The sequence below is a fragment of the Canis aureus genome, chromosome 13 (genome assembly GCF_053574225.1).
Source record: "Canis aureus isolate CA01 chromosome 13, VMU_Caureus_v.1.0, whole genome shotgun sequence".
NCBI lineage: Eukaryota > Metazoa > Chordata > Mammalia > Carnivora > Canidae > Canis > Canis aureus.
Genome location: NC_135623.1, coordinates 67,988,918 through 68,016,609, shown reverse-complemented (window position 1 = coordinate 68,016,609; position 27,692 = coordinate 67,988,918). Strand labels below are relative to the sequence as shown.

Here is a 27,692-nt window from a genome sequence, read left to right as displayed (position 1 = left end):
GCAGCCCCGGCCTCCCCGCCGGCCCTCGGCGGCCCCAGCACGGCGGGCGCCGCGCCCTCACCAGGCTCGTGGACCCCGGGGCGGTCGGACAGCTCGAGGACCAGCAGCTCCCGGCCCTCGACGCTGCGCCCCACCGTGTAGATCCGGGCGACGGCCGTGCACTGCAGCCACACGGCCACCAGCGCCTCCCGCAGCTCGGGGTAGCGGTGGTACTCGAACGAGATGCCGTCCTCCTGCTGCAGCCGCCGCCGCCGCCTCACGCCCGCCGCGGGCGCCCCGGGCTCCAGGGCTCCGGCGCCCAGCAGCCACCCGCAGGCGGCCAGCGCCCCGCACAGCGCCAGCAGCGCCCGGCCGCCCCGCGCCGCCATCGCCCCGCGCCCGCCCGGGCCTCCGCGCCGCCGCCTCTTTGTCTGCGCGCCCGGTCCGCGGGCCGCCCGGGTCCGCCGCCGCCGCCGCCGCCCGCCTCCGGCCTCGCCGCCCAGGGACAGCGGGTGCGCGCCGCGCGGGGCTCCGGGAGGAGAGCGCGGCGGGAGGGCGGGGCGGAGGGCGCGCGGGCGGCGCCAAAGGCCCCGGGCGGGGGGAGGGACCGCTGCGCGCGGGGGCGGAGCCGGCGGGATGGGGGGGAGTGGGGAGGGGAGGGGGGAGGGAGGAGGGGAGGAGGATCACTGCGCGAGGGGGAGGAGCCGGCGGGGTGGGGGGGGAGTGGGGAGGGGGAGGGGGGAGGGAGGAGGGGAGGGGGGACCACTGCGCGCGGGGGCGGAGCCGGCGGGATGGGGGGGGAGTGGGGAGGGGGAGGGGGAGGGAGGAGGGGAGGGGGGACCACTGCGCGAGGGGGCGGAGCCGGCGGGATGGGGGGGAGTGGGGAGGGGATGGGGGAGGGAGGAGGGGAGGGGGAGGAGCCGGCGGGGTGGGGGAGAGTTAGGAGGGGATGGGGGGAAAGTGGGGAGGGAGGAGGGGAGGGGGGACCACTGCGCGCGGGGGCGGAGCCGGCGGGATGGGGGGAGTGGGGAGGGGATGGGGGAGAGTGGGGAGGGGAGGGGGGGTCCACTGCGCGAGGGGGCGGAGCCGGCGGAATGCGGGGGCGGGGGGAAGGGGGAGGGGGGAGGCCGGACCGCCGCGCGGGGGCAGAGCTGGCAGGATGGGGGGAGGGGGTGGGGAGGGGGACCACTGCGCGGGGGCGGAGCCGGCGGCACGCGGAGGGGAAGGGGAGGGGAGACTGCGCTCGGGGGCGGAGCCGGCGGGAGGCACGGGGGAGGGGGGAGAGAGAGGGGACCACCGCGCGGGGGCGGGGCCGGCGGGTTGCGGGAGGGGGGAGGGGAGGGGGGACCACTGCGCACTGGAGGAGGGGGTGAGGAGGCGGGACCACAGTTCAGGGGGGCGGAGCCCGCGGGATGCGGGCGGGGGGGGGCCCGCGGGATGCGGGGGTGCCCGGGGTGCGGGACTTCTCCGAGCCGGGGGCGGCGCGGGGACACGCAGGTGAGGGGCCGCCCAGGGCCGCGGCGGGGAGGGTCGCTGTCGGTGAGAGAGCCCGGACGAGGCGCGTGGCACAGTACTCCCGGACCGCTAGAGCGATGTCTGCTCAGAGCCGACTGAGGTTTCCATCTTCCTGTACCAATAATTAGAGAAAATTCCGGAAAACAAAAAAAAACCCTTAGTATTGGCAGCCCCTTGCCTCCTCCGCGTGGCGCGCCCTTGATGACTGTAGTGATGCCCCAAACACACACCCAACACTCGGCTTTTCGTTTATCGCAAGGCCTGGCTTGCACTTTGATTTACAGGCTTAAATCAGGGAATAAAAATGCAGCGTGTCGCTTTGCGGATACTCCTTCATAGTATTAAACGCACATTCCTGGATTCTTTCAGGAAAAAAAAAAAGATGGGGCGGTCGTTTGGCAGTGCCTGTGCCAACCCCGGCTGTGCGCTGGACAGAGGATTTAGTCCGGTATTAGGATTGAAGCCTCCAGGAGCAATTTATCTGGGTAGTTCTGGCTTGGAGCTTCTTACTAGACGGTAACCAGGATGTTGGCCAGGACTGCAGTCCTCTGAGTGCTTGACTGAGGCTGCAGAATCTTATCCAAGAAAGAATTTAAACTTAAAAAGATTAAATCCAGTCATAGAAAAAAAAAAAAAAAAAAGACCTCTGATCATGAGAAATGAGGTCTCCATAACCCTCCGAAAGCTCTTGTCAAAATATATGATCATAGAGAGCTTTAAATGCCCAGCCTTTAGACCAGATTTATATTCCTGCAGCAACTCTGAAACAGATGTTGTTCTGAAGACATTGCCATCTGGATTTAAGAACAGTACGAATCTAAATAAATAAATGATCCATCGAGTCCTCCAACCAAGCAAAAAAACTGAACACTGTGCCAGTAATTTTTCACGTTAGGCTTTTTTTTTTTTTTTCCTTAACTTGCTCTTTCTCCACCAGTCGAACAATGCACCACACTTAATAAAAACTTTCTCCTGGAAAAGGACATTTCAATGATTTTATTGGAGCAAAGGAAAAATGTTTCTGGAAAAACTGGCTCCACACCCCTTTGTCTACATTGCCTCCAGCATCCTTTTTGGCTTTTTGTGGGGGAGCGAACTGCCACTCGGAAGACCTGCCCCTCGGTTAGACTTGAACCCGGCCTTGCTCCTTGTCCGTGTAGGCAGAGCTAGGAATCGTGTACTTTCCACTCTGATCGGGCTGGGTTTGATTACACAGTCCAGAGGAATAAAACCAGAATCATAATTACATTTCTAAAATCAGGCCCCAAAAGAGCAACCTTGGAAACCTAGAAAAAGAAGACAGAGTAGCTAAAACCAGTAACTTCAGATGTGGAAAAGTTAAGATTTTCAAGTTAGCAATTTAAGGTGACCGCACTAACTGGCGGCGAGGTGGGGCCCGGGGGTGAGGAGCTGCCGCGTGGTCACCACGGTGCCCATCGAGGTCGTGTGTGGCCCTTCAGCCATCTCTCTAAACAGAGGGTGTGCTTTCTATTTTTTCCCCAATCTCGATTTTTATGGGTGGTTTTCCTTTTTCTTCTGTGCGTGGAATCTTCCTAGTTGTGTAGACTCACGGAAGGGGGAATCCTTTGCATCTTGGAAGGTGCTTTCCTTTAGATATGAAACAAAAGGTTTTGACGGGACGGCTCGTTCGGGTGCAGCAGGAGCATCTAGAGGTCGGTGAGCTGCGGGCTTTGCCAGCCGCCATCACTCCGGAGGTCCGAGGTGCGCTCGGGGATCAGCAAGGCTCCGGGTGCCCCTGGGGAAGGGCTGACCCTGTGCTCCCTGAGGTCTTCTCCAGCTCTAGAACGTGGTCATTCTGCACGGATTTTTTATTTATTTTTTTTTAGAAAAAAATTCCTGCTCGTCTGATAGATGAAAGAGCCCCTTGCTTATTTGTGGGCACAGCACGCACACCAAGAAATTGGTTTCAAGGACCAGAAACTTGGGCTTTGAATTTCTGGGCTATTTTAGGGGGAGGGCGTCCTCCCTGGGGCGCCTGTTAGAGGCCTGTGGTTCCAGGGGTAGGGGCAGGAGATGCCCCGCGTGGCCTGACTGCTCCTACCAGGTCCCCGAGTGGGACCTAGCCTGGAGGCTAGCCCCGCCCGCCGCACTGGGGATGCGCTGCAGATCCAGGGAGGGCCAGGCCACTGGGGGGAGGGTGGCCGCAGCGGAGTTCAGACCCTCCAGTGGGGTGACCTCAGTGTGGGCCCGAGGAGAGGCGGGCAGAACACAGGGCCTCTGTCCTCCTGCCTCCCTGATGACCTCAGGGCCAGGCCCAAGAAGAGGGGGTCACTGTACGGGGACTCCATCCTCCTGCCTCCCTGCTGACCTCGGTGCCCGGGCCCCAGGAGAGGTGGGCAGAGCACGGGGCCTCACTGCAGGCAGCAGGGTGTAGGCGACACTGTGGGACTCGTGTCTAAGGAGCACGACACGGCAGGAGCAACGCCTGCCAACATCAGGGGCGATGAAGAGCTCAGCTTCCACCTCTGTCCCCCCCTCGCACCCTTTCCCTGCCATCGGTCCTGGGCCCCTCGTACAGGAGCTCACCCAGCAGAGATCCCGGGGACGTCTCCAGCAGACACCTGAGAGGGGGCGGCCAGGCCGAGGCCCTGAGCTGCCTGATCCCGATGCCCATCACCAGCCTCCACAGACAGCCTGAGAGGGACACACGTGCTGAGGTCCTGGGCCCTGGGGTCCTGCGGGGAAGGGACTGGGTGGGAGCCACACCTGCTGGTCCCCGCGGGGAAGGGGCCGCTGGGAGCCGCAACTGCTGCGGTCCTGCAGGACAGGAAGGGGCAGGTGGGACCGAGTCCCCCATGGCCCTGCGCCCCCCGCACTCTCAGGGCAGGGTGAGCTCTGGTCGCAGTGCTTCAGGCCAAGCCCCCAGCCCCTCAGGGGTACAACTGTCCCCCCAGCCGCGCTCACCGCCGCCTGTCACCGGCACCCAGCGTGGAACCTCCCAAATGCCCCACTGTGGCCTCCAGACCCCAGCACATTGCTCGCTTTACCTGGATTGTCCCTTTCCTTCTGCCCGACCCTTCTCTGGGTGACACGGGTCATCGTTCAGGGCTCAGGTCAGACATCCCACAGGGGGCACCTTCCCTAACAGCTCCCTTCAGGCAAGGGGGTCCCCACGACTCCCACAAAGTGTTTCTCTCCTTTCTAAGAATTTTTGAATGATTATCTAATCGACCTTAATCTCCTTTATTCTATAAATTTTGTGAAGGCAGGAATCATGCATCTCGTGCCTTCTAGTGCCTTCTAGTGTCTTCCAGAGCCCAGTAGGGTTTGATACGCAACTGAAACTAAGCAAATCTTCATTGACCAGATGAGCAGGGAATTATTGAAGGGAGGAGCAAGCTGTGCTCCTCGGTTGAGATCTGATACTGCAGCCTTTAAGTGGAGCCTCACATCCAAAATACCTTGCTCAAAACCCGCACCCAGTAGGCTGCACGGGCCTCCAAACCTCAGGACCGGCCAGTGGCCTGCATGTAGCGCCCCGGGGACGTGTCCTGAGCTCCAGGAGGCAGCCGCGCCCCTGCCCCTTTGTCCCAAGGCACGTGGCCCCTGCCCAATAACTCTATGGACTTTCAGTCCTGGGAGCTCAACGGGTCAGGACTTTCTGAATAAAGTGACCTCCACGTGGCCTAAGGAGGTAGGACGGAAGGGCAGCGGGAGGAGGAGAAGCGATTCACGGATAGAACGGCCTCCTCCCTGCCTCTTCCCGGGATGCCCCCAGCGAGCAATCTGCCCCCCAGCTGTCGGGCCACCGGGGTCCCACCAGCCTCCTGCGTGTCAGCCTCATCCTGTCCGGTGAGAAGGGCTTGCACAGGGATCTTCGGACATGGTCAGCACAGTCCATGCCCACACGGAAGGTCCAGAGGAAACGTCGTGCAGCAGCCTGTACCCTGGGCCAGGGGCCTGCTCTCAGGCTAAGCACTGGCAAGAAGAAAATAGGCCTAACAGTAAGTTGCACCCACAACTTGTTCATCTAAAAGCCTAGAATAAAAAAAAAAAAAGAAAAAAAAAAAGAAAAGCCTAGAATAGGGGCACCTGGGGTCTCAGTGGGTGAGCACCTGCCTTGGGCCCAGGGCATGACCCCGGGGGCCTCGGGATTGAGTCCCGCCTCGGGCTCCCTGCATGGAGCCTGCCTCTCCCTCTGCCTGGGTCTCTGCCTCTCTCTGTGTCTCTCAGGGATAAATAAGCAACAAATCTTACCAAAAAATGAATGAGTAAAGGCCTAGAACAAGTGAAACCCCAACAGAGCATCTGTAAAGACTAGAAACACAGGTAAAGAAACCTTATGTCATCAAAAACATTCACTCCATAATGAACATAAAGTGATATTATCTGTATTTTCAGGCTTTACAGACATCATTGACTAGATGCTGGAGTGGTGCCTTTAAATAATATTCATTAGGTTAAAGTCAAGATTGTTTTGTGACTTTTTTCTAGCTCGACCCTTGTTCCTGGAAGACTCTCTGCCAGCATCCCGGGGCGGGAATCGGATGGGGACTGTCGCCAAGGTCTGGGCCCTACAGCTCGAGGAGTCCCAGCCCCAGACCCTGGCGATCGCCCCGTCTGATTCCAGCTCCGGGATGCTGGCGGAGAGTCTGGCAGGAAAGGGGGGTCTGGTTGCGAAGTGAGGCCGCAGACTCGGAGGCCCCACGAGGGTTCTGCTGCCTGGCGACGGGGCCTCGCTGCACGCAGCCCGTACCTTAGGAAAGTGGCCTTCCTCAGCCCTCCAACCTCGAGGCAGATGGAGGCTGCGGGCCGCTGTGGGCTCCGTGTGGGAGACGTCCACCAGGAGGGAAGGAGCAAGCCTCCAGGCCATCACTTGCTTTGGCGCCCCAAAGCGTCTGAGGCCCAGCGCCCTGGACTCTGGTGCCGGGTTCCTTCGTGCTCTCAACCCAGCCCAGCACTGCTCAGGCGGGCAACCCCTGGCCTTCCTGGGGAGGTGTAAGAGGTGCTGCGAGGTTATACACAATTCATTCGGGCCAAAATAGGACAAACTGATAAAATGGCTTATAAATACAATTTTCCTATAAAACTTCCCATCAGGTTGAAAACAAAATTTTTAAGTTTTCATTCTTAACGGATCTGCTAAGTTAGAGTGAATTAATAACCGTTGGAACTTTAAGTGTGCATTTAGTATTTATACCGACTCCGTTTAATTTATTGAATGTGTCTACCCTCCACATTTTATACAAAGATATCAGTAAAAGCTCTGTATATCAATTGGCATAAATGTGGGAAAATAATAGCTTCCAATGAAAAAGTTAAGTCCTGGTTCTGAATTTTCCGTTTCCCTGACAGTCCACTTGAAAAATATTAGTCAATTAATTCAGAAAATCAAACCATAGTTGTCTTCTTTAATTTTCAGCTTTGTGCAGCTGTTGTTTCTACTTTGTGCTGGGCAATTATTTGCTGGGGGTTTTGGTTTTGTTTTTTTGTGGGTTTTTTTTTTTTTTTTTTTTTGAAGCTAAATGTGTTTAATCCTTAAAACCTTATAAGGTAAGCAGTAATACTCACATTTGATGGCCAAGGACACAGACACACCAGCAACCTGTCCAAGATCACAGGGCACCTGCAGAGTCTGCCTCCAAACTGCCGTGACCCCACGCATCTGCCCTTTCCATGGGCCTCACGGCCTCGGGCCCCGTACCCCCAGCAGTTGGCAAGGGAGCCGCTGCAGGACAGTCAAGTGGCTCTCGCGGCTCTCAGCCTGAAGCCTTTTCTCTTATCACAGAAAAGAGATTCAAGTTTAGATAGATGACCAAATTAAGGAACTTTTAAGGAATCACACAGAAGCATCATTTTTTTTATGTTTAACAAACCCCCCGGGTGCATCAGTGAACCCCTGGATGCCTTCCAGGAAGGTGGGCCGGGGGAACCCCACAGGCTTTAGCATCTGAACACCATCCTTGGACATACATCCAGGTGCTACGCTTAGTGCTCTAATCTTATGGGGAGAAAAGGACATGGCCTTTGGGGGCGCTGGTGTATATCTGCCTTCCTGATTCTTCTCACCTGACAGAAAAGCTGCGTCTTTCAGCAAATGACAAGAAAGAGAAGGAAGAGCAGTAATATGTGGTTCCGCACGTGATGACTGCCCGCAGGTCCTAGCGTCGGCTGCCTTGCCCACGCGCTGGGGCTTCGCAAAACCCCAACACGAGTGACATCCGTGCAGTTCTCTACATCATTCGTTCCTTCATCGGTTCCTTCATTTGTCTTTTATTCCAGATGACTTCAGATACTATGCTGGGATTCTTTATTGGAGAATAATTGACATACAAGACTGTATTAGTATCAGGTATACAACATGGTGATCAAATATTTATATACATTGTGAAACGGTCACCAAAGGATGTCTAGTTACCATCTGTTGCCGTAAAAAGTTTTTATGGTATTATTGACTATGCTCTGTGCTGTACCTGACATCCCTTGTCTTATCAATTTTATGACTGGGAAATTGTACCTCTTAATCTCCTTCACCTATTTCATCTTTCTTCCACTTTCCCTGCCTCTGGCAACCATCAGTTTGTTCTCTATTTTTTATGAGTCTGTTTCCATGCTGGTTTGTTTGTTTTTAAGATGCCACAAATGAGTGAGATGATACAGTATTTGTCCTTCTCTGACTTATTTCACTTAGCATAATGTCTCCAAGGTTGTTGCAAATGGCAAAGTTTCATCTGATTAATACTTAGGTTGTTTCTAGATCTAGGCTATTGTAAATAATGCCATAAACGTAAGCGTGCATATGTCCTTCTGAATTGGTGTTTTCATTTTCTTCAGATAAATGCCTACCAGTAAAATTGCTGGATCGTGTTCTGCTTTTAACTTATTGAGAAATTTTTATGCTGCTTTCCATAGTGGCTACACCTGTGCACAAGGATTTTCTTTTCTCCACATCCTCCAACACTAGTTATCTCTTTTCTTTTTTAGACTTGTGTATTTATTTTAGAGAAAGAGAGAGCACACAAGAGTGGGGAGGGGCAGAGAGAGAGGGAGAGAAATCCTCAAGCAGACTCCCCAGTAAGCCTGCAGCCCGACACTGGGCTTGATCCCAGGACCCTGAGATAACGACCTGCACTGAAATCAAGAGGCAGATGCTTAACAAACGGAGCCACCCAGGTGCCCCTCTTTTTCTAATAAAAGCCATTCTGACATATGTGAGGCAATATCTTGTGGTAGTTTTGATTTGCATTTGCCTGGTAGTTAGCGATGCTGAGCATCTCTCCATGTGCCTATTGGCCACCTGTATGTCTTCGTTGGAAAGATGTCTATTCAGGTCCTCTGCCCATTTTTTAATTGGACTACTAGTTTTTTGGCGTTAAGTTGTAGGAGTTCTCTATATAATTTGTGTTTTTTAAAAAAAAATAAAAAAATAATTTGTGTTTTTTTAAGATTTTATTCATTTATCCACGAGAGACACACACGGAGAGAGAGAGGCAGAGACACAGGCAGAGGGAGAAGCAGGCTCCACGCAGGGAGCCCAATGCGGGACTCGATCCCGGGTCTCCAGGATCACGCCCCAGGCTGAAGGCAGGTGCCAAACCGCTGAGCCACCCAGGGATCCCTGAGTTCTCTATATAATTTGAATGTTACCCAGTCATTGGAGCTATCATCTGGGAACATCTTCTCCCAACCATTAGGTTGCCTTTTGTTGATGGCTTCCTTTACTGTACAAAATCTTTTTAGTTTGCTGTTGTCCCATTTGCTTATTTTTGCTTTCGTTTCCCTTGCTTGGGGAAACATATCCAGAAAAAAAAAATTGCTTCACAGTTGAATTTTACCAAATATTTAAAGAAGAGTTAATACTCATCTTTCCCAAACTCTTCCAAAAAAGATTAAAGAGAAGGGAAACCTTACAAACGCATTTTACATGGCCAGCATTACCCTCATACCAAAACCAGACAAGGATACAACAACAACAAAAAGAAAATTACAGGCCAATAAACCTGATGAATACACCTGAGAAAATCCTCGACAAAATGTCAGCAAACTGAATCCAACCGTACATTAGAAGGATTATATACCACAGTCAAATGGGATTTATTCCAGGGATGCAAGGATGCAAATCAATCAACATAATGTATCACATCAACAAAATAAAACAAAATAAAAAAAAAACAATATAATCGTCTCAATAGATGCAGATAAAGCATTTGACAAAGTCAACACCCATTCATGATGAAAACTCCCAGCAAAGTGGAGACAGTGAGAATATACCTCAACATAATAAAGATCACGTATTAGAGTCCTAGAGCTAACATCGTAGTCAACTATGAAAGACCTGTGCGGAGAAAATTATAAGACACCGTCGAAAGACACTGAAAAAGATACAAATAAATGGAAAGACATTCTGTGCATGGGGATTAGAAGAATCAGTATTGTTAAATGTCCACGTTGCCTAAGTCAGTCTACAGATTCGGCGCAGCATCTACCAAAATTTCAACGGCAGACCTCACAGAATGGGAACAAATTCCAAAATTTGCGTGGAACTACAAAGGATCCTCAAGAGCCAAACCAATCTTGAGAAAGAAGAACAAAGCTAGACCCGCCAGTCTCCCCGATTTCAAGCCACGCAAAGCTGTCGTACTCCAAACACTGTGGTAGTGACGGAAAAACAGACACAGATCAGCGGAGCAGAATGGAGAACCCACGCATCCACGGACAGTTAATAGATGACAAAGGAGCCACGAACATACAACAGAGAAAGGACAGTGTCTTCAACGAGGGTCATTGGAAAGGTGGACAGCCACGTGCGAAAGAGTGAAGCTGGATCACTATTTTACACCATAGGCAAAAGGTAAAGACTTAAAGAAATTAACACATAAAAAACAGATTAAAGGCGTGAACGTAAGATCTGAAACGGTAAAATCCGTAGAAGAAAGCGTAGGTAGTGAGCTCCCTGGCCTTGTCGGCGCGGCCAGAGGCAAGGGAGGCAGATGCAAAGCTGAGCGAGTGGGACCACAGCCAACTGCGGCCTGGGCGCCGCGCGGGAAACGTGGCACGGAGGTGAGAAGGCGACCTGCCGCCCGGACGCACCTTCGTGAGCCTCGGAGCCTGTTGGCTCGACGGCAACAACGACCATTAAAATCTTAGAAAGGGGGATCCCCGGGGGGCTCAGCGGTTTTGCGCCTGCCTTTGGCTCAGGGCGTGACCACAGGGTCCTGGGGTCGAGTCCCGCGACGGGCTCCCCGCCGGGAGCCTGCTCTCCCCCTGCCTGGGTCTCTGCCTCTCTCTGGTCTCTCAGGAATAAATACATAAAATCTTAAAAAAAAAAAAAAAAAAAAAAAAAAAAAAAGACCTTAGAGGAATAAGAAGGTGGAGGTGGTGGGGTGAGGCTTAGGCCGGCCCTTAGGGACCTTGGGGCAGTTGGAGCAGCGCCGCGGCTAAGGTGCCCCCGCGCCCCTGCGGTCCGCCTCCCCGCCCCTAAGGTGCCCCGAGCCCCTAAAGTGCCCCCGCGCCCTGAGGTGCAACAGCGCGGCTAAGGTGCCCCGCGCCCTGAGGTCCCCCAGCCCCTGAGGTCCCCCAGCCCCTGAGGTGCCCCCGCGCCCTGAGGTGCCCCAGCCCCTGAGGTGCTTCAGCCCCTGAGGTGCCCCCGCGCCCTGAGGTGCCCCCATGCTCTGAGGTCCCCCAGCCCCTGAGGTGCCCCCGTGCCCTGAGGTCCCCCAGCCCCTGAGGTGCTCCAGCCCCTGAGCTGTCCCCGTGCCCTGAGGTCCCCCAGCCCCTGAGGTGCCCCCGTGCCCTGAGGTGCTCCAGCCCCTGAGGTGCCCCCGCGCCCTGAGGTGTCCCAGCCCCTGAGGTGCTCCAGCCCCTGAGGTGCCCCAGCCCCTGAGGTGCCCCCGTACCCTGAGGTGTCCCCGTGCCCTAAGGTCCCCCAGCCCCTGAGGTGCCCCCGCGCCCTGAGGTGCCCCGCGCCCTGAGGTGCCCCCATGCTCTGAGGTCCCCCAGCCCCTGAGGTGCCCCCGTGCCCTGAGGTTCCCCCAGCCCCTGAGGTGCTCCAGCCCCTGAGCTGTCCCCGTGCCCTGAGGTCCCCCAGCCCCTGAGGTGCCCCCGCGCCCTGAGGTGTCCCAGCCCCTGAGGTGCTCCAGCCCCTGAGGTGCCCCCGTACCCTGAGGTGCCCCCGTACCCTGAGGTGTCCCCGTGCCCTAAGGTCCCCCAGCCCCTGAGGTACCCCCGCGCCCTGAGGTGCCCCGCGCCCTGAGGTGCCCCCGCCCCTTAGCTTCCCCCGCGCCCTGAGGTGGCCCCGACCCCGCCGCCTGTGCGGAATCCGCCGGCCCCGGGGCCACTCCGGCGTCTCGGCCCAGGTGAGGCCCGGGTGGGGGCCCCGCAGGGAGCCCCGCCCCCCCCCCCCCCACCTTGGCCTCTCACTCCCGCAGGACCCGCTCCCGGCGGGCAGAGGGGCAGAGCCGCGTCCAGCCGAGGTCGCCCTCGGGCCGGGTCACCGGGTCGCAGAGTCGGAGGCGCGCCCGGTGCTCTAGGGGCGCTCAGGCCGCGGCTCCCCGACGCGTGGGGCGCGATGTCGCCGCGGCCTCCCCCGAGGGCCGCCTCCTGCCCGCCGCGCGAGGAGGACGCGGCCGCGAGGCTCCTGCGGGCGCTGCACGTGGCGGGGCGGCGAGCACGCGGCCTCCGCGGGCCCTGAGGTCGGACCAGGCCGCCCCCCCCAACACGGCCGGAGCTTCCAGGCCCGGCAGCCGCGGGCGGGCGGGGGCGGGCGGGGGCGGGAGGCCGCGGGCGCCGGGCCCACACCCCGCGCATCCTGGCGTCTGCTGGGTTGTTTTTTGTTTTATAAGATTTTATTTATTTATTCCTGAGACACAGAGAGAGAGAGAGAGAGAGAGAGAGAGAGACCCAGGCAGAGGGAGGAGCAGGCTCCATGCAGGGGGCCCGACGCGGGACTCGATCCCGGGACCCCGGGTCACGGCCTGGGCTGAAGGCGCCGCTCAACCGCTGAGCCCCCCCGGGAGCCCTGGATTTTCCTTTTTTTTCTCTAAAGCTGGTGGCCGAGGGGCCGGCGGGGGCGGGGGCGGGGGCGGGGGCGCGGTGGGTTAGGCGCCCTCCCTGCTCCGGCTCAGGCCCCGTCCCCCAGGCCGCCTGCTGCTCTCCGTTCCTGCCCTGCGCCCTCAGGCTCTGAAATACGTGATGTTAAGAAGAAAAAAAAAAGCACAAGCGCGCGGCACAATGCAGGAGACACAGTCAACTAACCAGTGTGGACAGAACGGATTAGGCGGGGACGTGTGGGGTCCGGGGTCGAGCCGCCTCGGGCTCCCTGCAGGGTCCTGCTTCTCCCTCGGCCTGCGTCGTCTCTGCCATTCCGTGTCTCGGGAATAAATAAAATCTTAAAAAAAAAAAAAAAAAAAAAAAGAATGAATTGGGCGAGCAAGCGGTTTAGCACCATGTCCAACGGTAGGGGTCACCCTCCGCCCGGTGCGGAGTCGCCTCTGCAGGACTCCGGCGTCTGCGGCCCAAGCACGGGAGAAAAGGCCGACAAGTTCTGATGACCTCGCGGTGGAACAGCACAGCCCCGGGCCCCTGACACCGAGGAGCGCACAGATGCACCCGCACCCACAGGAGGGGGCAAGGGTCACAGGATCAGGTCAAGGTACAAAACATGGTCTAGCAGGATAGTGTTTAGGGGCCCCTGGGGACTCCGTGCCTGGGCGCCTGCCTTCGGCTCGGGCTCAGGGAGTGACCCGGGGTCCGGGGATCCAGCCCCACGTCGGGCTCCCTGCAGGCAGCCTGCTTCTCCCTCTGCCTGGGCCTCTGCCTCTCTCTCATGAATAAATAAAATCTTAGAAAACAAAAGAGAATAATCTCAGTTTAACTTTCTGGGTCCTTATTTGCATCTCTTCACTGTGTGTTTTCAAAAGAAGAAGAAACGAGAAAATGGCTCCATACTATAAATTACAGTCTGGTACTACGGAACCCTAGGTTGGGATTATCAACTCTTTGAGCTGGAATCCAGATACCCTGGAGCCAACCAGTCCTCAAGTCCAGCTTCCTGTATTCTCCCATCTGTACAGCAAGCACACATCTAACCACAAAAAAGAGCTCTCAGCGGAATTCCCCACAATCACTGCCTGATAAATACATGTTGAAACTGCCAAAAAAGTTAGGCAAATGAGGCACTTTTTTAAAAAGCAGAATTATTCCTTTTATTACAAAACTTCGTGATTTAATGACTTCTGTGCTTTTCCTTATAATAAGATCTATAAAAAAAATCACTACTAATGTTCAAAATCAGAAACCAGATAATCAGACAAAAAAAATCACATTTATTTCAATTGTTCAAAGTGCAAATACAGCAAGTCAGTTCACAATGTTTCAAGATACAGTTTTAAGTATAATGAAAACTTGATATACAAAAATGAAAGGGTAAATAGCAGAAATAAAGCTCAATTTTCTTTAAAAAATTCAAGTAACCCGAAAACCTTTAGACTAAAATATCCCATTTATGACAATTCGGAAACACCTTAATTTATAGATACCAGTAGCACGTTGCCATCCGAAAGGGCTTCTCAAAGAAGGAGAATCACCCCAAACCAGTCAGCTCAGGACCAGAGAAGAAGTTCTTGGGGCGGGCAATTCCGGATTTGGCCACCTCACTCTCACTGTCGATCCATACGGTTCGACCCATGATACTTGGATGTTTAGGCAAATTCTAGAAAATGTTTAAAGTTCAATATGAGGCCAACACCCTGCTAAGAGATACTGAAATGGCCACTATATTTACAAGATTTTAAAGACCCATCTTAGCTTCAGGCCTCTGGTGTTACGGGGGAAAGACAGACTGATACTTCTTCCATTACTTAGAACCTTTCTGTAAGGTTAGCAACACGGCCTTTACAACCTCCTCACGAAAATCATACTTCGTTATAGATTTACTTATTTCTACACATACAGAACTTTTATGTAAAGTAGAAAAAGTTCCCGCTAGGAAGATAATTAAAGGTTGTTAATGTTCTTTGTATCACTTAGCAGCCAAGACACAGGTTTATTTCTGCTCCGCAGAAGCAAGGTTAGCTATTCGCTTCAATTCAGGGAGGTGTGTGCTTTCAGGATGGTGGAGAGGAGATATTTATTGCATCTTTTTCTCAATCTTCTTCATCTTTTCATTATAGGCAGTAAATTGAGAGTCTGTTCCAAAAATTCTATCCCACCATGTAAATGTGGAAGCATAGTTTCCGATGAAGTTCATGTGGTGGAAATCATGATGCCGAGAACCAGCATAGAAAGGGATCAGATTTAAAGGGTTCAGGGGAATGTCATAGCCACTGAAATGAAAATGAGGAAGACTGTTAAGGAAATGAATAGACTTCAAAAAACTGACGATTCCATTGGTAGCAACATGCCTGTTAACGAATTCAAGTAACATTCCACTTTACCTAAGTCCCTTTATTTCTGACGTGTTTACATAAGCCAAAAAACTCACACAAGAATGGTACATATTCTAGAAATCATTTTAAGAGATTAAAATAAAAACCTTGAAAAATCTATAGAACTTAATTATTATACAACTGGGGATGAAACAGAGGGCGTTTACAGTAATCAATCTTTAGATACGGAATTTCAAGAATTATTTTTCTTTTCGTTTTAGAGGAGCTTTCTCACCACAGTTCGTAATGGCCATAACAGTATGCCCATGATGTCCTTTGGGAAAGGTTGAATGAAACGAGTATCAAGCACCAAGAAGGTTGAATCTGCGAATCACTATGTAGCAACTCTTTTTAGAGGATCTTCCCTTATTTCCAATATCAAATCTAGAAGCTGACAGCCGTAACTCTACAGCTCTGAATCACCCACCCTCTTCTTTCCTCAGGAGCTGAAGGGACCAGCGGAAGGACATGAGAGAAGTAGACAGCTTTTACAACTTACCTGCAGAAGAATATCCCCTGCCTAGGACTGCAGGTGTTAATTTTGCTACCTTTGTGGTTTAAAAATAATTCTTAGAATTTGATATTCTGCTTTCACAGGTAAAGCAATGAAGTCCCAAGTCGAAATGCAATGAATATATAATAATCGTGAAACAGTGAGAAATTAGGGTATTAGGCATTTTAAAAGGCAGCAAAAAGAAATAATTTACCACGAAATAGCTTCCCATCAACAAGAAGGAAGCACATGAAATATGCACATGTTACAAGCAGTGTTTTCATCTCTGTTGGGAAGGAACCAGGAATACTCAGTGAGGGCTGTGTTTCAGTATTATTCTCAAGTAAGAGTTAGGTTTGAGTTCATTAAAAAAAAAAAAAAAAGTGTTGGTCCTAAATTATGGTATTTGACTACATTTTTAAGAAAAACCACAAAAATATTTCCATTTGAACAATGTTTCAGGAAGGCCTAAGTGAGACATGAAACCCAAAACCCAGAAAGAGAATGCCTGACAGTTTTTTTTTTTTGTTTTTTTTGTTTTTTTTTTGCCTGACAGATTTTGCCACATGGAAATGAAAAACTCGAGTACTACAAAGGACCAACGAGAGTTAAAATGCCAATGACAGATGGGGAGAAAATGTTTAAACAAATGTAATAAACAAAGCCAACATGAACCAAAAGGTTATGAGACATATAACCTAACAGAAAAATGGGCAAAGGATATAAGAGAGTCATTCAAAGAAGACAAAAATATGTTGGTCAATGAGCACACACAGATGCTCAGCCTCATGAGTCCCTGGAAAAATGCTGATCACAACACTGAAAACTCTTTTGCTCTCTTACAAAGATTATGATATTAACAAAATTAATCTGTCCTATTAGTCTGCTTAGAAATAAAGATCATCTTATGACCATGGAAACAAAGATATTTTATATTTTGATATACCTGATAGAGACCATAACTCACCTATGGACATCAATAGTTTCTATCAAACGGATGGTCACCCATGCCCAAAGGAGAATGACATGATCACATAAAAGCATGATTCCAATGAAAAATCCAGTTCCAAGAATCAGAGTTTCCAAAGGATGTGCATATTCAGCTTCCATTCCAAATGGAGCCTAAAATAGATACAAATTCTTTAATATATTATGACTGTTAACTTTACGCATCAGCTTGGCTAGGCTATTTTGCTAGATGCCCAACTGTTTGGTTGGTCAGACATCAGTCTGGACACTGCTGTGAAGGTATTTTGTAAATGTGACCAATATTTAAATCAGTGGACTTTGAGTCAAGGAGATGACCCTCCATAATGCAAGTGGGCTTTATCCAACCAGCTGAAGGCCTTAAAAGCCAAGACCGAGGTTTCATGAGGAAGAAAGAATTCTCTCCAGTGCAGTATAGAAACCCTGCTCGAACGTCCAGCCTGTGGTCTGCCCTATGCATTTCAGACTTGCCAGGCCCCACACGCACATAAGCCAGTTCCTTAAAATAATCTCTCTGTGTGTGTATCTCCTATTAATTTTGTTTGTAGAACCATAATAAATACATATATTCTAACTTATTTATGCATATAGTTTTATAAATCTGCCACGTACCAGCAGGATAATGGTCTGGCCCCAAAGATGAGAGACAGAACTATTTCATATAGCACTTTTCTTCAAGATTTATAGAACTGGCTATATGTTATATGTGTACGTGTGTGTGTGTGTTATGTTAACATGTTCATGCCAGAAAGAAAGACATACAAACATCACTGACCATTTTTTTTTTTTACAATCTCAGAAGATTTTTAAAAAGCATTTAGCCTCTAATAAAAAAAAGTATTAAAAATAATTCTAACATACCTGAAACTCATGATGAACTTTATGAATATATTTATATATTCTTTTGTGATGCAAGAGCCTATGCAGGAAATAGTGCCAGGTGTCCTCAATCACCGCACAGCCAAAGCATCTTGCCAAAAGCATATACCTTTAAGATGACAATACTGTAATAAGTATAGTAATGTTTACTTAAACAATCTGAACTTTTACTTGGGATCACTGCTTGAGGAATTACATGAAACCAAATACCCACTAACCAGCTTGACCTAACTGGATACACTGATCACTAAACTCAAAATTGCTATGTACGAGGTGGCTATATAATACCACCTCAAGAAGGGTTAGAGATTGACCACTATTCCAATCCTAATTTGTTTTTTAAAAACTCATGTATGGGGCACCTGGATAGCTCAGTAGGTGGACATGCAACTCTTTACCTAAGGGTCATGAGTTTGAGCCCCACATTGGGAGTGGAGCCAACTTAGAAAAAACAAAACTGAAAAAAATTTCACATGTTTAAAATCGAAGTTAAGAAACAAAATCCAAAAAAAAAAAAAAAAAGAAGAAACAAAATCCAAAACTTCTAGGAAAAGAGTAATTTGATGAAAGACTTGAGCAGAGATTATCAATAGTAAAATCATCACTTTTTTCCACGAGAGAGAGGGACAGAGGTGCAATGGGCAAGATATATTTTATATACAAATGAACACATACACAAAAACTTTTATATTACATATATTACAAAGAATAAGCATAAACCTATATGTTGGTCTAGCTATATTTGGGTTATGTCAGGAGCAGACAGCTGAATACAAATATTATTTGAACACAACTACTAGTGCTCAGGTAATCTACACTTGTGTCTATACAGACACAATTCTTATAAACCTCATCATTACTCTCTTCTTTTTACTCATTTAGACTTAAAATGTAATACAGTTTTGATAGAAGTGTGCTTATCTGTATAAAACCGTATAAAGGACGCTACTGAAACTTCTGATGTAAGAAATCACTTCTAATAAAATATTACATTAAAACATAGAAAGAATGGGCAGCCCGGGTGGCTCAGTGGCTGAGCATCTACCTTCATTTAGCCCAGGGTGTGATCCTGGGGTCCCTGCACGGAGCCTGCTTCTCCCTCTGCCTGTGTCTCTGCCTCTCTCTCTGTCTCTCAAGAATAAATAAATAAATCTTAAAAAAAAATATATATATATATATATGTATATATATGTAGAAAGAAAAATGGGAACATTTTTTAAGTTTCTGCTCTAGTTGACTTTCCTACATTTTATTTACTTTTAAAGTTTAGAATAAACAAATGAAGAAGGAAGATAAACATGACGGATATTTCAACTAGATCATAAACCAAGACTGGGTATCGAATCAAATATTTATCTACATACCATCTTGGCATTCTTTCCCAATCATAAGGTATATTAAAATACTCTGTAAAATAATAAGTTCCACAGATCAAAGGAAGCTGGATACAAAAGTGATTAAAGAGAAGTACTTTAAAACATTTCCATTGGTTTTCCCAGGTTTCTGGTTTATCCTATGGAGAAAAAAAAAAAAATCACAATATTTATTATTAGCCTCTGCTATCAAGTGTTTGACTTGAATCTTAAGGTAAATTCCTGACTATTTCTGTAATGTTTCTAAGTGACCTTAATTTTATGTTATTTAATCTTATGATGTGAATTCCGTATTATGCTTACTATGTTGCAGTAACTGAGGCCCACGAAACACAGCCTCCTCCCCTTCTAGACTCTTGACAACTATGATCACTAGTTTGAATAGGAGAAGAAACTGATATAGCACAAACCCAGGTGTAATGGTCGCAAACAAACCAAAGAAACACTAAAGAGTAACTGTCCAGTCCGTGCTGCCCATGGATGATTCTCTTCTGTCACGCAGGAATTTCAGAGAGGAAAAGTGGCACAGCACGATGACAGGGGAGTTCTCCAGACTGCTGCAGCAGCCGTCCACGTAGCACCGGAAGGCTTGGTCACACAGGGAAATCGGTGCTGCCAGCCGCTCTGCAGTGCTCATTCCCAGAAGCAAGCATATTTTGGTTCACATATGATAGCAGAATTACAAACTCTCTGAGCTGCAAGAACTTCAGAAATGTGTCCAGTGTTTCCCCAAAAATGAAGAGCTACTGCCCACCGATAACGACATTCAGAGATGAAAGTCAGAACAAGAAAAGTAAGATCAATGTAGTAAACGTGCAAAACCCCCTCATCGGGGTATCAACTTGCATAGCAAGCCATATAAAAATAACTCAATTTATTCAATTTAAAGGGCTGCGAAAAAAATAATAATAAAATAAAGGGCTGCAGTTAGGGGCGCCTAGGTGGTTGAGTTGGTTAAGTGTCCACCTTTAGCTCAGGTCATGATCCCGGGGTCCTGGGATCCAGCCCCACATGGTGATCCCCACTAGGCTCCCTGCTCAGTCTGCTTCTCCCTCTCCCTCTGCTCTTCCCTTCTCACGTGTGCATACATGCTTGCTCGCTCTCAAACAAAATCTTTAAAAGGCTGCAATTTGATAAGAAAAAGTACTTTTGGTTTTACAAACAGATGGTGATAATAAATAATAGTTATTGCTTTGTTTTAAATGTCCTTACTTAAACATTCAGACAACTACTGGTGAAACTCTTAACTAGACCACAGTATTCCAAGTATGGAAACTACTGCTCATCAGCAGAAGCCCACAGAGGTCGACTACCTTGTCCAGATCACAAATAGGTAGTTATTAGAACCAGGACTAACTCAAATCTAGGTCTCCTAGACTAACTTAAGTCTAGGACTTTAAACTTTTCTTTTTTGTTGTTTCCCACCCCCCCAACAAGGAAAAAGCATTCAACTGATAACCAATCTAGAGCATAAGTAAGCCTCCAATCACAGGGCCTTCACTAACTAGTTTTCTAGCTCTGTGATGCTCACAACTCAGTCTCCTCAACAGTAAAAGAGGGGATTAGGCGAGATAATTTGTCATTGGCTATCTCTTCTCTGAGATTATCTGACCTCACTACTCAAACCTCCAGTCTGTGACTGAGGATAAAATAGTCTAGCTTGGGCAATTTCTGCCTAGAAACTGTGCTTAGCAGACCTAATATCATAGCTTGATTCTGATACCCATTTAGCTGTAGAAATTAACACAGAAATTAATCAATTCTAACTACAAAACCACATATTTTACTGTTTAAAGTCTACACAAATTAGTTTAGAAGACAGTGAACAATGAAACACTCATACTGATTTACCATCACAATTCATGTTCGTATCAAAAAAGCTCAAAGCAGGGATTTTAAGGGTTGTGAAACTCAAAGAAGACAAGGCAATGTGAAACCACACTACCCAGGCTTTCTATTTCTGTTGATAGACAACTACCTGCGACCAACTAGACAACTACGTGTACTGTCTTTTGCTAAAGCTGAAAGTCATGCATAAAAACCCTGACTTAAAAAGGTCTTCCTGGCTCTGTAAAAGTTACCACCTCTGACCGGCGAGGGAATGGCAGAGGCCGGGAGGCCAAAGACACTCTGGCCTGGCCAGACACACCACGAATCAGCTCTATAAGCAAATGCAGGGGCGACACACTGGAGCCAGAATTGCCCCAACACACGTGAGAACTCAGACATCCAAACTGAACTCTGCCTTTAAAAGCAGGCCCCGTTACACAAAGCATTTTGGAACTTCTGTCCTTAATTTAGGGCGACAGGATACTCCTCTTTGGACACGTCCCTTTTTATTTCCTACCCCCTTTGGCTTAGAGTCGAGTGGCCTGACCCCTGCACTATCCCCAGAGAGAATCCATGAGAGCACATGAGTCAGCACCCAATGTGAGATTCACTGGGAGAGGCAACGGGCCAACAGACGGACGGGAGAGGACATGCACGAGGCCAACCGCCCGATGAATGCCCTCAAAGTGTCCACTTTCTACCAAGACCATGCGCCTCTGAGTCTGAGTTTGGCGTGACTTTTTAGAAGAGTAAACAGCAACTATTAGACACTACTATAGCACCTTAGAGTTTGCCAAGCGCTGATAAATCGTCTCCAGTAAGCTAGTCCAGATTCTGGTCTAGGCACCCCGTCGAGCTCCAGTCTACACACAGGCAGAGCTCACCACTTGCCCCGGGCCTAAGATGAGAAGAGCCACTGTGTCTATCTCAACACGTTGTCACGCACAGAGGCAATCTTGGGGAATTTAGTGCACCGAAGCAAATACCTAGAACCTCAGAGCATCAGGGCTTCCTCATTTGGGATAACATGAATCCTGCAGGACCCCCAGTATATATTTAAGTAAAAAAACATGACTTTCAATAGCCCTGATCAAGATCTTACAATATTAAACATACACTTAAGTGGCTGAGACATCAGGGGTTGGAATGAGTTGCCAATTACCTACAAATCTCTAACTTCTCTTTCCAGCTGGTTTAAAGACTGAAACTTATAAACCCATATTAGATAAATGTTGCATCTACTGAAAGCGAAGTTAAATTATTCTTGAAATATTATCAATAATGATCTAGGGCTGTACTATCCAATGTGGCAGGAACTAGAAATATGTGGCTACTGAACACTTTAAATATGGCTAGTCTAAATTGAGACAGGCTAAAATTAATGTAAAATACACACTCGATTTCTTCCCCACCCCCCCCACTGGCTGCTTAGAGTTACACCCGATTTCAGAGACATTGTGAGAATATGAACATGAAGTATTTCATTAGGTACTTCTAAATTCTGATTACTTGTTGAAATGATAATAGTTTTGATTTATTGTGTTAAATAAAACATAATATTAAAATTAATTTCCCTATTTCTTTATATCTTTTTATGTATTTTATAAGAAAACGATCCTTCTTTGTATTTCTACTGAACAGCCTTAATGTAGGTTCTCTCAAAACGAAGTTATATTTACTTTTAAAATATTCAAGATGAATGGTAATATTCCACTCCAAGTCCATCACACTCACCTTTTGAATTTTGTACTTTTTCATGAAAGGTATAAATTGAAACAAAAATCCAGGTAAACAGAACAAGAAATAAAGAACTTCGTGAACTATCAAGGATCCCCATGTTGCAATCTGGAACTTTGTATAATTATTCAACATATAGTTCCAAGCATTTTTAAATGGTTCTTGTAGAGGGTTCTCAGGTAAAAGTGAATCTACATACTCCACAGCCAAGGATGCTGAACTAAAGATGCTGATACTTTCATTTGTTGCCATTTTTCAAATCTCTGCAGAAAGCCTTAGAATTCTGTAAAAGCAAATAAATAAATAAATAAATAAATAAGCAAGCAAGCCAGCCAGCCAAACAATAAAATTTGAAGAAAATAATTTTTAAAATTCATCTTCTGATAATTTTTAAAACTAATACTAAAGTACCAATTCTCGGGTCCTAAACATGCGATTTAAAAAAAAAGTCTACGGGAGGTGATGTCATCACCATGGTTATGTGTAGGCACTGATTGAAAAGCCACATGCTGGGGCACCTGCGTGGGTCAGTGAGTTAAACACCAACCTCTTGGTTTTGGCTCAAGTCAGGAGATCCAACCTGGCCTCTGCCCTCTTCCCGCAGGGCAAAGTCTGTTTGAGATTCTCTCCCCGTCCCTCTCCTGCACTCTCCCCTCCACTACTTCCCCTCATTTCAAGGGCATGTGGGCTCCTGAGTGTGCGTGCTCTCTCTCACACCCGCGCTCTCTCTCTCTCTATATATATATAAATAAATATCTCTAAAAAATAAAAGACACATGTTAACTTTCAAGAGAGGGATCTAAACAGTTAAAGAATTTCAGACTATCTTTTTTTTTTTTTTTTTTAATTTCAGACTATCTTTAAAGAGACTTCTCGATGTGGGCTACATGGGAAAACTTGTAATTTAAATTAGCAATAGAGGAGTTCCAGTGTCACTCAAAACCAAACAAAAACCCAAAAAAAAAAAAAAAAACAAAAAAAACCCCTATAAAAGTTTGCCAAATAAGACTACACACACAAAAAAATACTTCTGATTGGGGAATAGACAATTATAAATAAAGTCAGAGATCAAATGACAAACTGGAAAAAATATTTCCAACACGTAAGACAAAAGGCTGCAAAGTATGCTTTGGGAAAAGACTAAAAATCCAACAGAAAAATGACAAAGACCATTCCCAAGGGGTTCATGGAAAAAGAAATATAATACAAATGTTCACTAGACAAATAAGCAGCTCAGTTTGACTCAAATAAAGAAATATACCCTGAAACAAAAATCTTTAAAAGTTTCAGTGTTTGGGACCTAGAATTGCTAAGGGCAACAATTTGGAGAAACAGGCATCATTATACACTGTTGATGGAGGGATTAGCAGGCCTTTGAAGAAAAATTCACAATATGTGCCACAATTCAAAATAAATATACCCTTTGACCCAGCAATTTTCTCACTCAGGCACCCTGAGACTGAAGGAAACATTGCTTAGCATATGCTAAGCATATTTTGCATAGCAGCAAAAACCAGGAGAAAACAACAGACAGAAGTCCACCAACAAGAAAGGAGTTAAATAAACCCTAAGTCCTTCCATAGACGATTACACAGCCACTTAAAAGAACAGGAAACTGGGACGCCTGGGTGGCTCGGCGGTTGAGCGTCTGCCTTTGGCCCAGGGCATGATCCTGGAGACCCTGGATCGAGTCCCACATCGGGCTCCCTGCATGGAGCCTGCTTTTCCCTCTGCCTGTGTCTCTGCCTCTCTCTCTCTCTGGGTCTCTCATGAATAAATAAATAAAATCTTAAAAAAAAAAAAAAAAAAAAGAACAGGAAACTGTATATGCTCTGGGACAGAAAGACGTCCAAGGCAAGATGTTAAACCAAAGAGCAAGCTACACAATAATACACATAACAAGGTGCCCCTCTTGTATTTTTGTGAAAAGGTTATACATTTGTGCACTTTCATGCCTATGGACAGACAGACAGACAGACACACACACACAGGACATGTATGTAAGGAACACTTTAGAGTGATGACCTTTAGGGAAAAGAGATCAAGGGGAAGAAGATGCGTGCATTGCATATGTGCGCATCCAGTGTGTGTGGGGGGGGGTGGCGGTCACGGAGGAGAGGAGAAAATCTGTACTTTGCATTTTATACCTTCCTACAATTATAATTTTGTCATGAGTATGCTTTACCTACATAATAAATAAGCACGACAGGTCACCAGATCAGAAAAGTTTATAAACAATGTCACTTTCCTAAAAATGTTCACTGTTGTTCCTAATTTACAAATTATGATGGACTACTTTGAAAACAAAATTTTAAGGCTCAGAAGCACTCTTAACAGCGCTTAAGATGGCCCACTTCCCATACCGACCTCTTACCCGTTCCTCACAGAGGATAGCGGGAAGCTGCCTTCCGTGGGTCTCGGACTTCAGTTCACATCCTTATTTTAGGTCCTACGCGTCCTCAACGGACTTCTACTAGGGAGGCCACATTACAGGAGGTGCCGTCCCAACGTCTGCATTTCCCACTCACGCTCCCGGACCCGGACTAGTCTTCTGTTCTTACCTTACCTGAGAACTTGCCCATCACTTACCCTTTCTCATCTTTCGTCTTTCCCTCTACTGAAGTCCATCCCCTCAAGTTTAAAAACATCCTCAAGTCTTCATTTCTAGTGAAAACTTTTCCTAACCTGTGTCCCTTCTTCCCCAAGCCCCTGTCCCTCTTCTTTTTCTTTGAACCAACTCCTCTCTCTAGGAAGAAATCAACAAAGAGCCTCCCTTTGTCTTGCTCTCACCCTCACAATCTCCTAACTTGCAAGGTAAAAGTCATTCTAATCCTCATTTTTCATGAGCTCACTGCTGAACCAACCCCTTACTAGCTGTGTGACCTGCAGCAAGTTATACAACCTCTCGGAGCCTGTTTTATCATCTGCAAAATGTACAGGAAAACAATAGTAAGTAATAGACGGTGGGGATCGTTTCATCAGGTATACATATATTAAACCACCACAATGTACACTTCAAACATCTTACAATTTTACCTGCCGCATGCTCTCTCTACATTAACCACTTTAATCCTTACCGCACCTTCATGAGGTAGGTAATTTTATTATCTCTATTTTACAAATGAAAAACTGAGGTTTAGAAAGAATAAACAACTTTTCTAACCCCACTTACAAAAACACTAAATGGAGGAGCCTGTGTACTCACCCCTTATGCTCTACTATAATCCAGAAATAATAAAGTAACACAATAAATATTACAGTAAGAAAGGAGTAATTCCTACAGCTTTCCCAAGGCTCCCTAAAGATATTTATTCAGGCGGTCTTCATTTTCACATTTCCCATTTACTCTCCAGCTGTTACAACCTGCTTCCTCTTTTTGTCACTGCAGTGAGTTTGTTCTTACTAACACGACCACCGAGGATCTCCTAGCTGCCAAATCCAACACTCTTTAGGGTTGATCTGACCCGTCTGAAGCCTAAAATACTCTCCTCCCTTGGTTCTCGGGACTCACAGGTACTCACTAGGTGCAGCTCCTGTGCCAGCTGCCGCCCTCACCCCTGACTGCAAAACAAACTCTGCTGAGGAACACACGGCAAGAACTAGACTATCACAAAGTTGGGTGATAAGAACAGTAACAGGTTGGAAATCGAGAGTGCCCGAACAGAGGGCCAGGGAAGTCCTTGAAGAAAGATGCCATCTCTGGATGCCTGGGTGGCTCGGCCGTTGAGCATCTGCCTTCAGCTCAGGGCGTGACCCTGGGGTCCCGGGATCGAGTTCCCCATCCGGCTTTCTGCAGGGAGCTTGCCTCTCCCCCTGCCTGTGTCTCTGCCTCTCACGAACAAATAAATAAAATCTTTAAACACAGGCACACATAAAAAGAAAGATGCCATCTAAGCTGAGACCTGGAGCGTAAGGGGGATCTGATGAAAGGCCTACAATGGAGAGCGGGGGGAGGAACAGGGAGTGTTGGGAGTGGAGGGCCCATCGGATGCAAAGACTCCAGCAGGAGAGGAGAACGAAGACAGCACCGGCTGATGAGCAGGTCCGTGCTACAGCTTTTGAGAAAGGACGGCCTGGCATGGAGGCCGGATCCCCAGGGCCTGCCTTTCTTCTGTCCCGGAGGAGCCAGTGACCGGCCCGCTTCCTGTTTGAAGGTGGGCTGCCCCCATCCCCTCCCAGGCTCAGGCTCTGATGGGCCGGGGCTCCACCCGCCAGCTCGCCGGCCAGGCTCCTCCGCGCCCGCAGAGCCCTGCACCTGCCCCGCAGCCCTCCGACTCTACCTTCTCTGACCTCTAACCTGCCCAACTGCACCATCACCTGCTGAGGCCCTGGCAGGGCGACGTTCCGGGTCGGCCCTGTCCCTGCCGCCCCCCTCAGCCTTCACGCCTGCACCCGCCCGCCCGCCGCACACGGGGAGGGGAGGGGAGGGGAGGCGGCCACCTCCGCCGCACGAGCCGGAGCAACTAGCAGGCCTCGCGGGGCGGAGGGACCCCTCCCTTCCCTTCTCCCAGGCTCGCGCGAGGCCCGGCGCCTGCTCCATCCCGCGGAGCCCGGGGTGCACGGGGCCCCTCCTCCGCCGGGCCTGCCCAGCGGCTCAGCTTGCCCCCGGGACCGGGGCGACCCCAGGAGGCACTAGGCAGGGCAGGCAGGCCGCGTCCTGCAGCACGTCCCCAGGGGGCGCCGCCCGGGACCCGGACCCGGCCTCGGGATGCGCGGGGATGCGCGGGGATGCGCGGGGCCGCCTCCGCCCCCCCCGACCCCCACTGCCCGCGGCCGGAGCGCACGTCCCAGGCCACCGCCCGGCCCTCCCCGGCCGCCGCGCCGCCCGACCCAACTCCTATTCACCCCGCAGGAGCCTCGCCCCAGACGCCCTCCGCCCTCCGCCCGCCCGCCGCCGGCCCCGAGGCCCCGACGCTCCCGCAGGCCGAGCCGCGCGCCCCAGCGCCGCCCCCCGCCCGGCGAGCTCGGGCGCCCCGGCCCGCAGCCTCCGTCCCGGGCCTCACCTGGCCGAGCGGCGGGAACGCGAGCCGCGGGCTTCGGCCGCCGCCAGGTGCCTCTGCGCGCCGGGGGCGGGGCCAGGAGCGCGAGGCCGGCGTCTGCGGCCGCCATTGGCTGCCCAGGGCTCCCGCCCCGCCCTCCCGGCGCTGCGATTGGTCCCCGCGCTCGCCGGCCTGGCGTGACCCGCGTGAGCGCAGCCCCGGCGGCCGCAGCCATTGGCTGGGCGGATGGAGTGAGGATAGTGAGACCGCGGCGCGCAGCCGGGGCCGGGCCCGGGGGCGGGGCGGGGCGGGGCGTTGCCCGGGCAACCGCGCGCCGCCGAAACTTCCGGCCGGGCCGGCGCGGCCCCTGGAGCCCCCCGGCCGGGACCCCGCGCTCCTGGGCAGCAGCCGCGACGCCACCTGGGAGACGTCGTGGGGATGCACTTTGCGCACCTCCGGGGCTCCGGGGCTCCGGGGCTCCAGGGCCTCGCCGCGACCCCGACGTCGTTCCCGGCTGCCCCGGACCCCGATGCAC

The 27,692-nt window shown here is 49.8% G+C and overlaps 2 protein-coding genes and 2 long non-coding RNA genes across 5 annotated transcripts in view; 1 reads left to right on the top strand and 3 right to left on the bottom strand.

Annotated features, from left to right (window-relative positions):
• CPE (carboxypeptidase E) overlaps positions 1-383 on the bottom strand; it is a 102,185-nt gene extending 101,802 nt beyond the window's left edge. Inside the window, exon 1 of the mRNA XM_077846570.1 lies at positions 62-383. Within this exon, the coding sequence (XP_077702696.1) occupies positions 62-368 (307 nt within the window). The 5' untranslated portion in view covers positions 369-383. The remainder of the gene's footprint in view (positions 1-61) is intronic.
• A 6,254-nt stretch (positions 384-6,637) lies between these two features.
• On the bottom strand, positions 6,638-12,947 carry LOC144282667 (uncharacterized). The gene is made up of 2 exons (XR_013351171.1): positions 12,709-12,947; positions 6,638-7,763 (listed from the first exon to the last, which is right to left on the bottom strand). It is a non-coding gene; the product is annotated as an uncharacterized LOC144282667 (long non-coding RNA).
• Positions 12,948-13,758: 811 nt separating this feature from the next.
• Positions 13,759-27,289, bottom strand: MSMO1 (methylsterol monooxygenase 1). 2 transcript variants are annotated; one of them, XM_077846567.1, is made up of 6 exons: positions 27,182-27,289; positions 22,176-22,461; positions 18,603-18,751; positions 17,221-17,347; positions 16,340-16,494; positions 13,759-14,777 (listed from the first exon to the last, which is right to left on the bottom strand). In XM_077846567.1, exons 2-6 carry the CDS (start codon positions 22,428-22,430, stop codon positions 14,582-14,584), a joined length of 882 nt encoding a protein of 293 aa, XP_077702693.1. In that variant the 5' UTR covers positions 22,431-22,461; positions 27,182-27,289; the 3' UTR covers positions 13,759-14,581. The 2 variants fall into 2 exon arrangements, with proteins under 2 accessions (XP_077702693.1, XP_077702694.1); XM_077846568.1 differs by lacking the exon at positions 27,182-27,289 and adding an exon at positions 24,553-24,851.
• Positions 15,246-16,937, top strand: LOC144282664 (uncharacterized). The gene is made up of 2 exons (XR_013351166.1): positions 15,246-15,411; positions 15,929-16,937. It is a non-coding gene; the product is annotated as an uncharacterized LOC144282664 (long non-coding RNA).
• Positions 27,290-27,692: the final 403 nt, after the last annotated feature.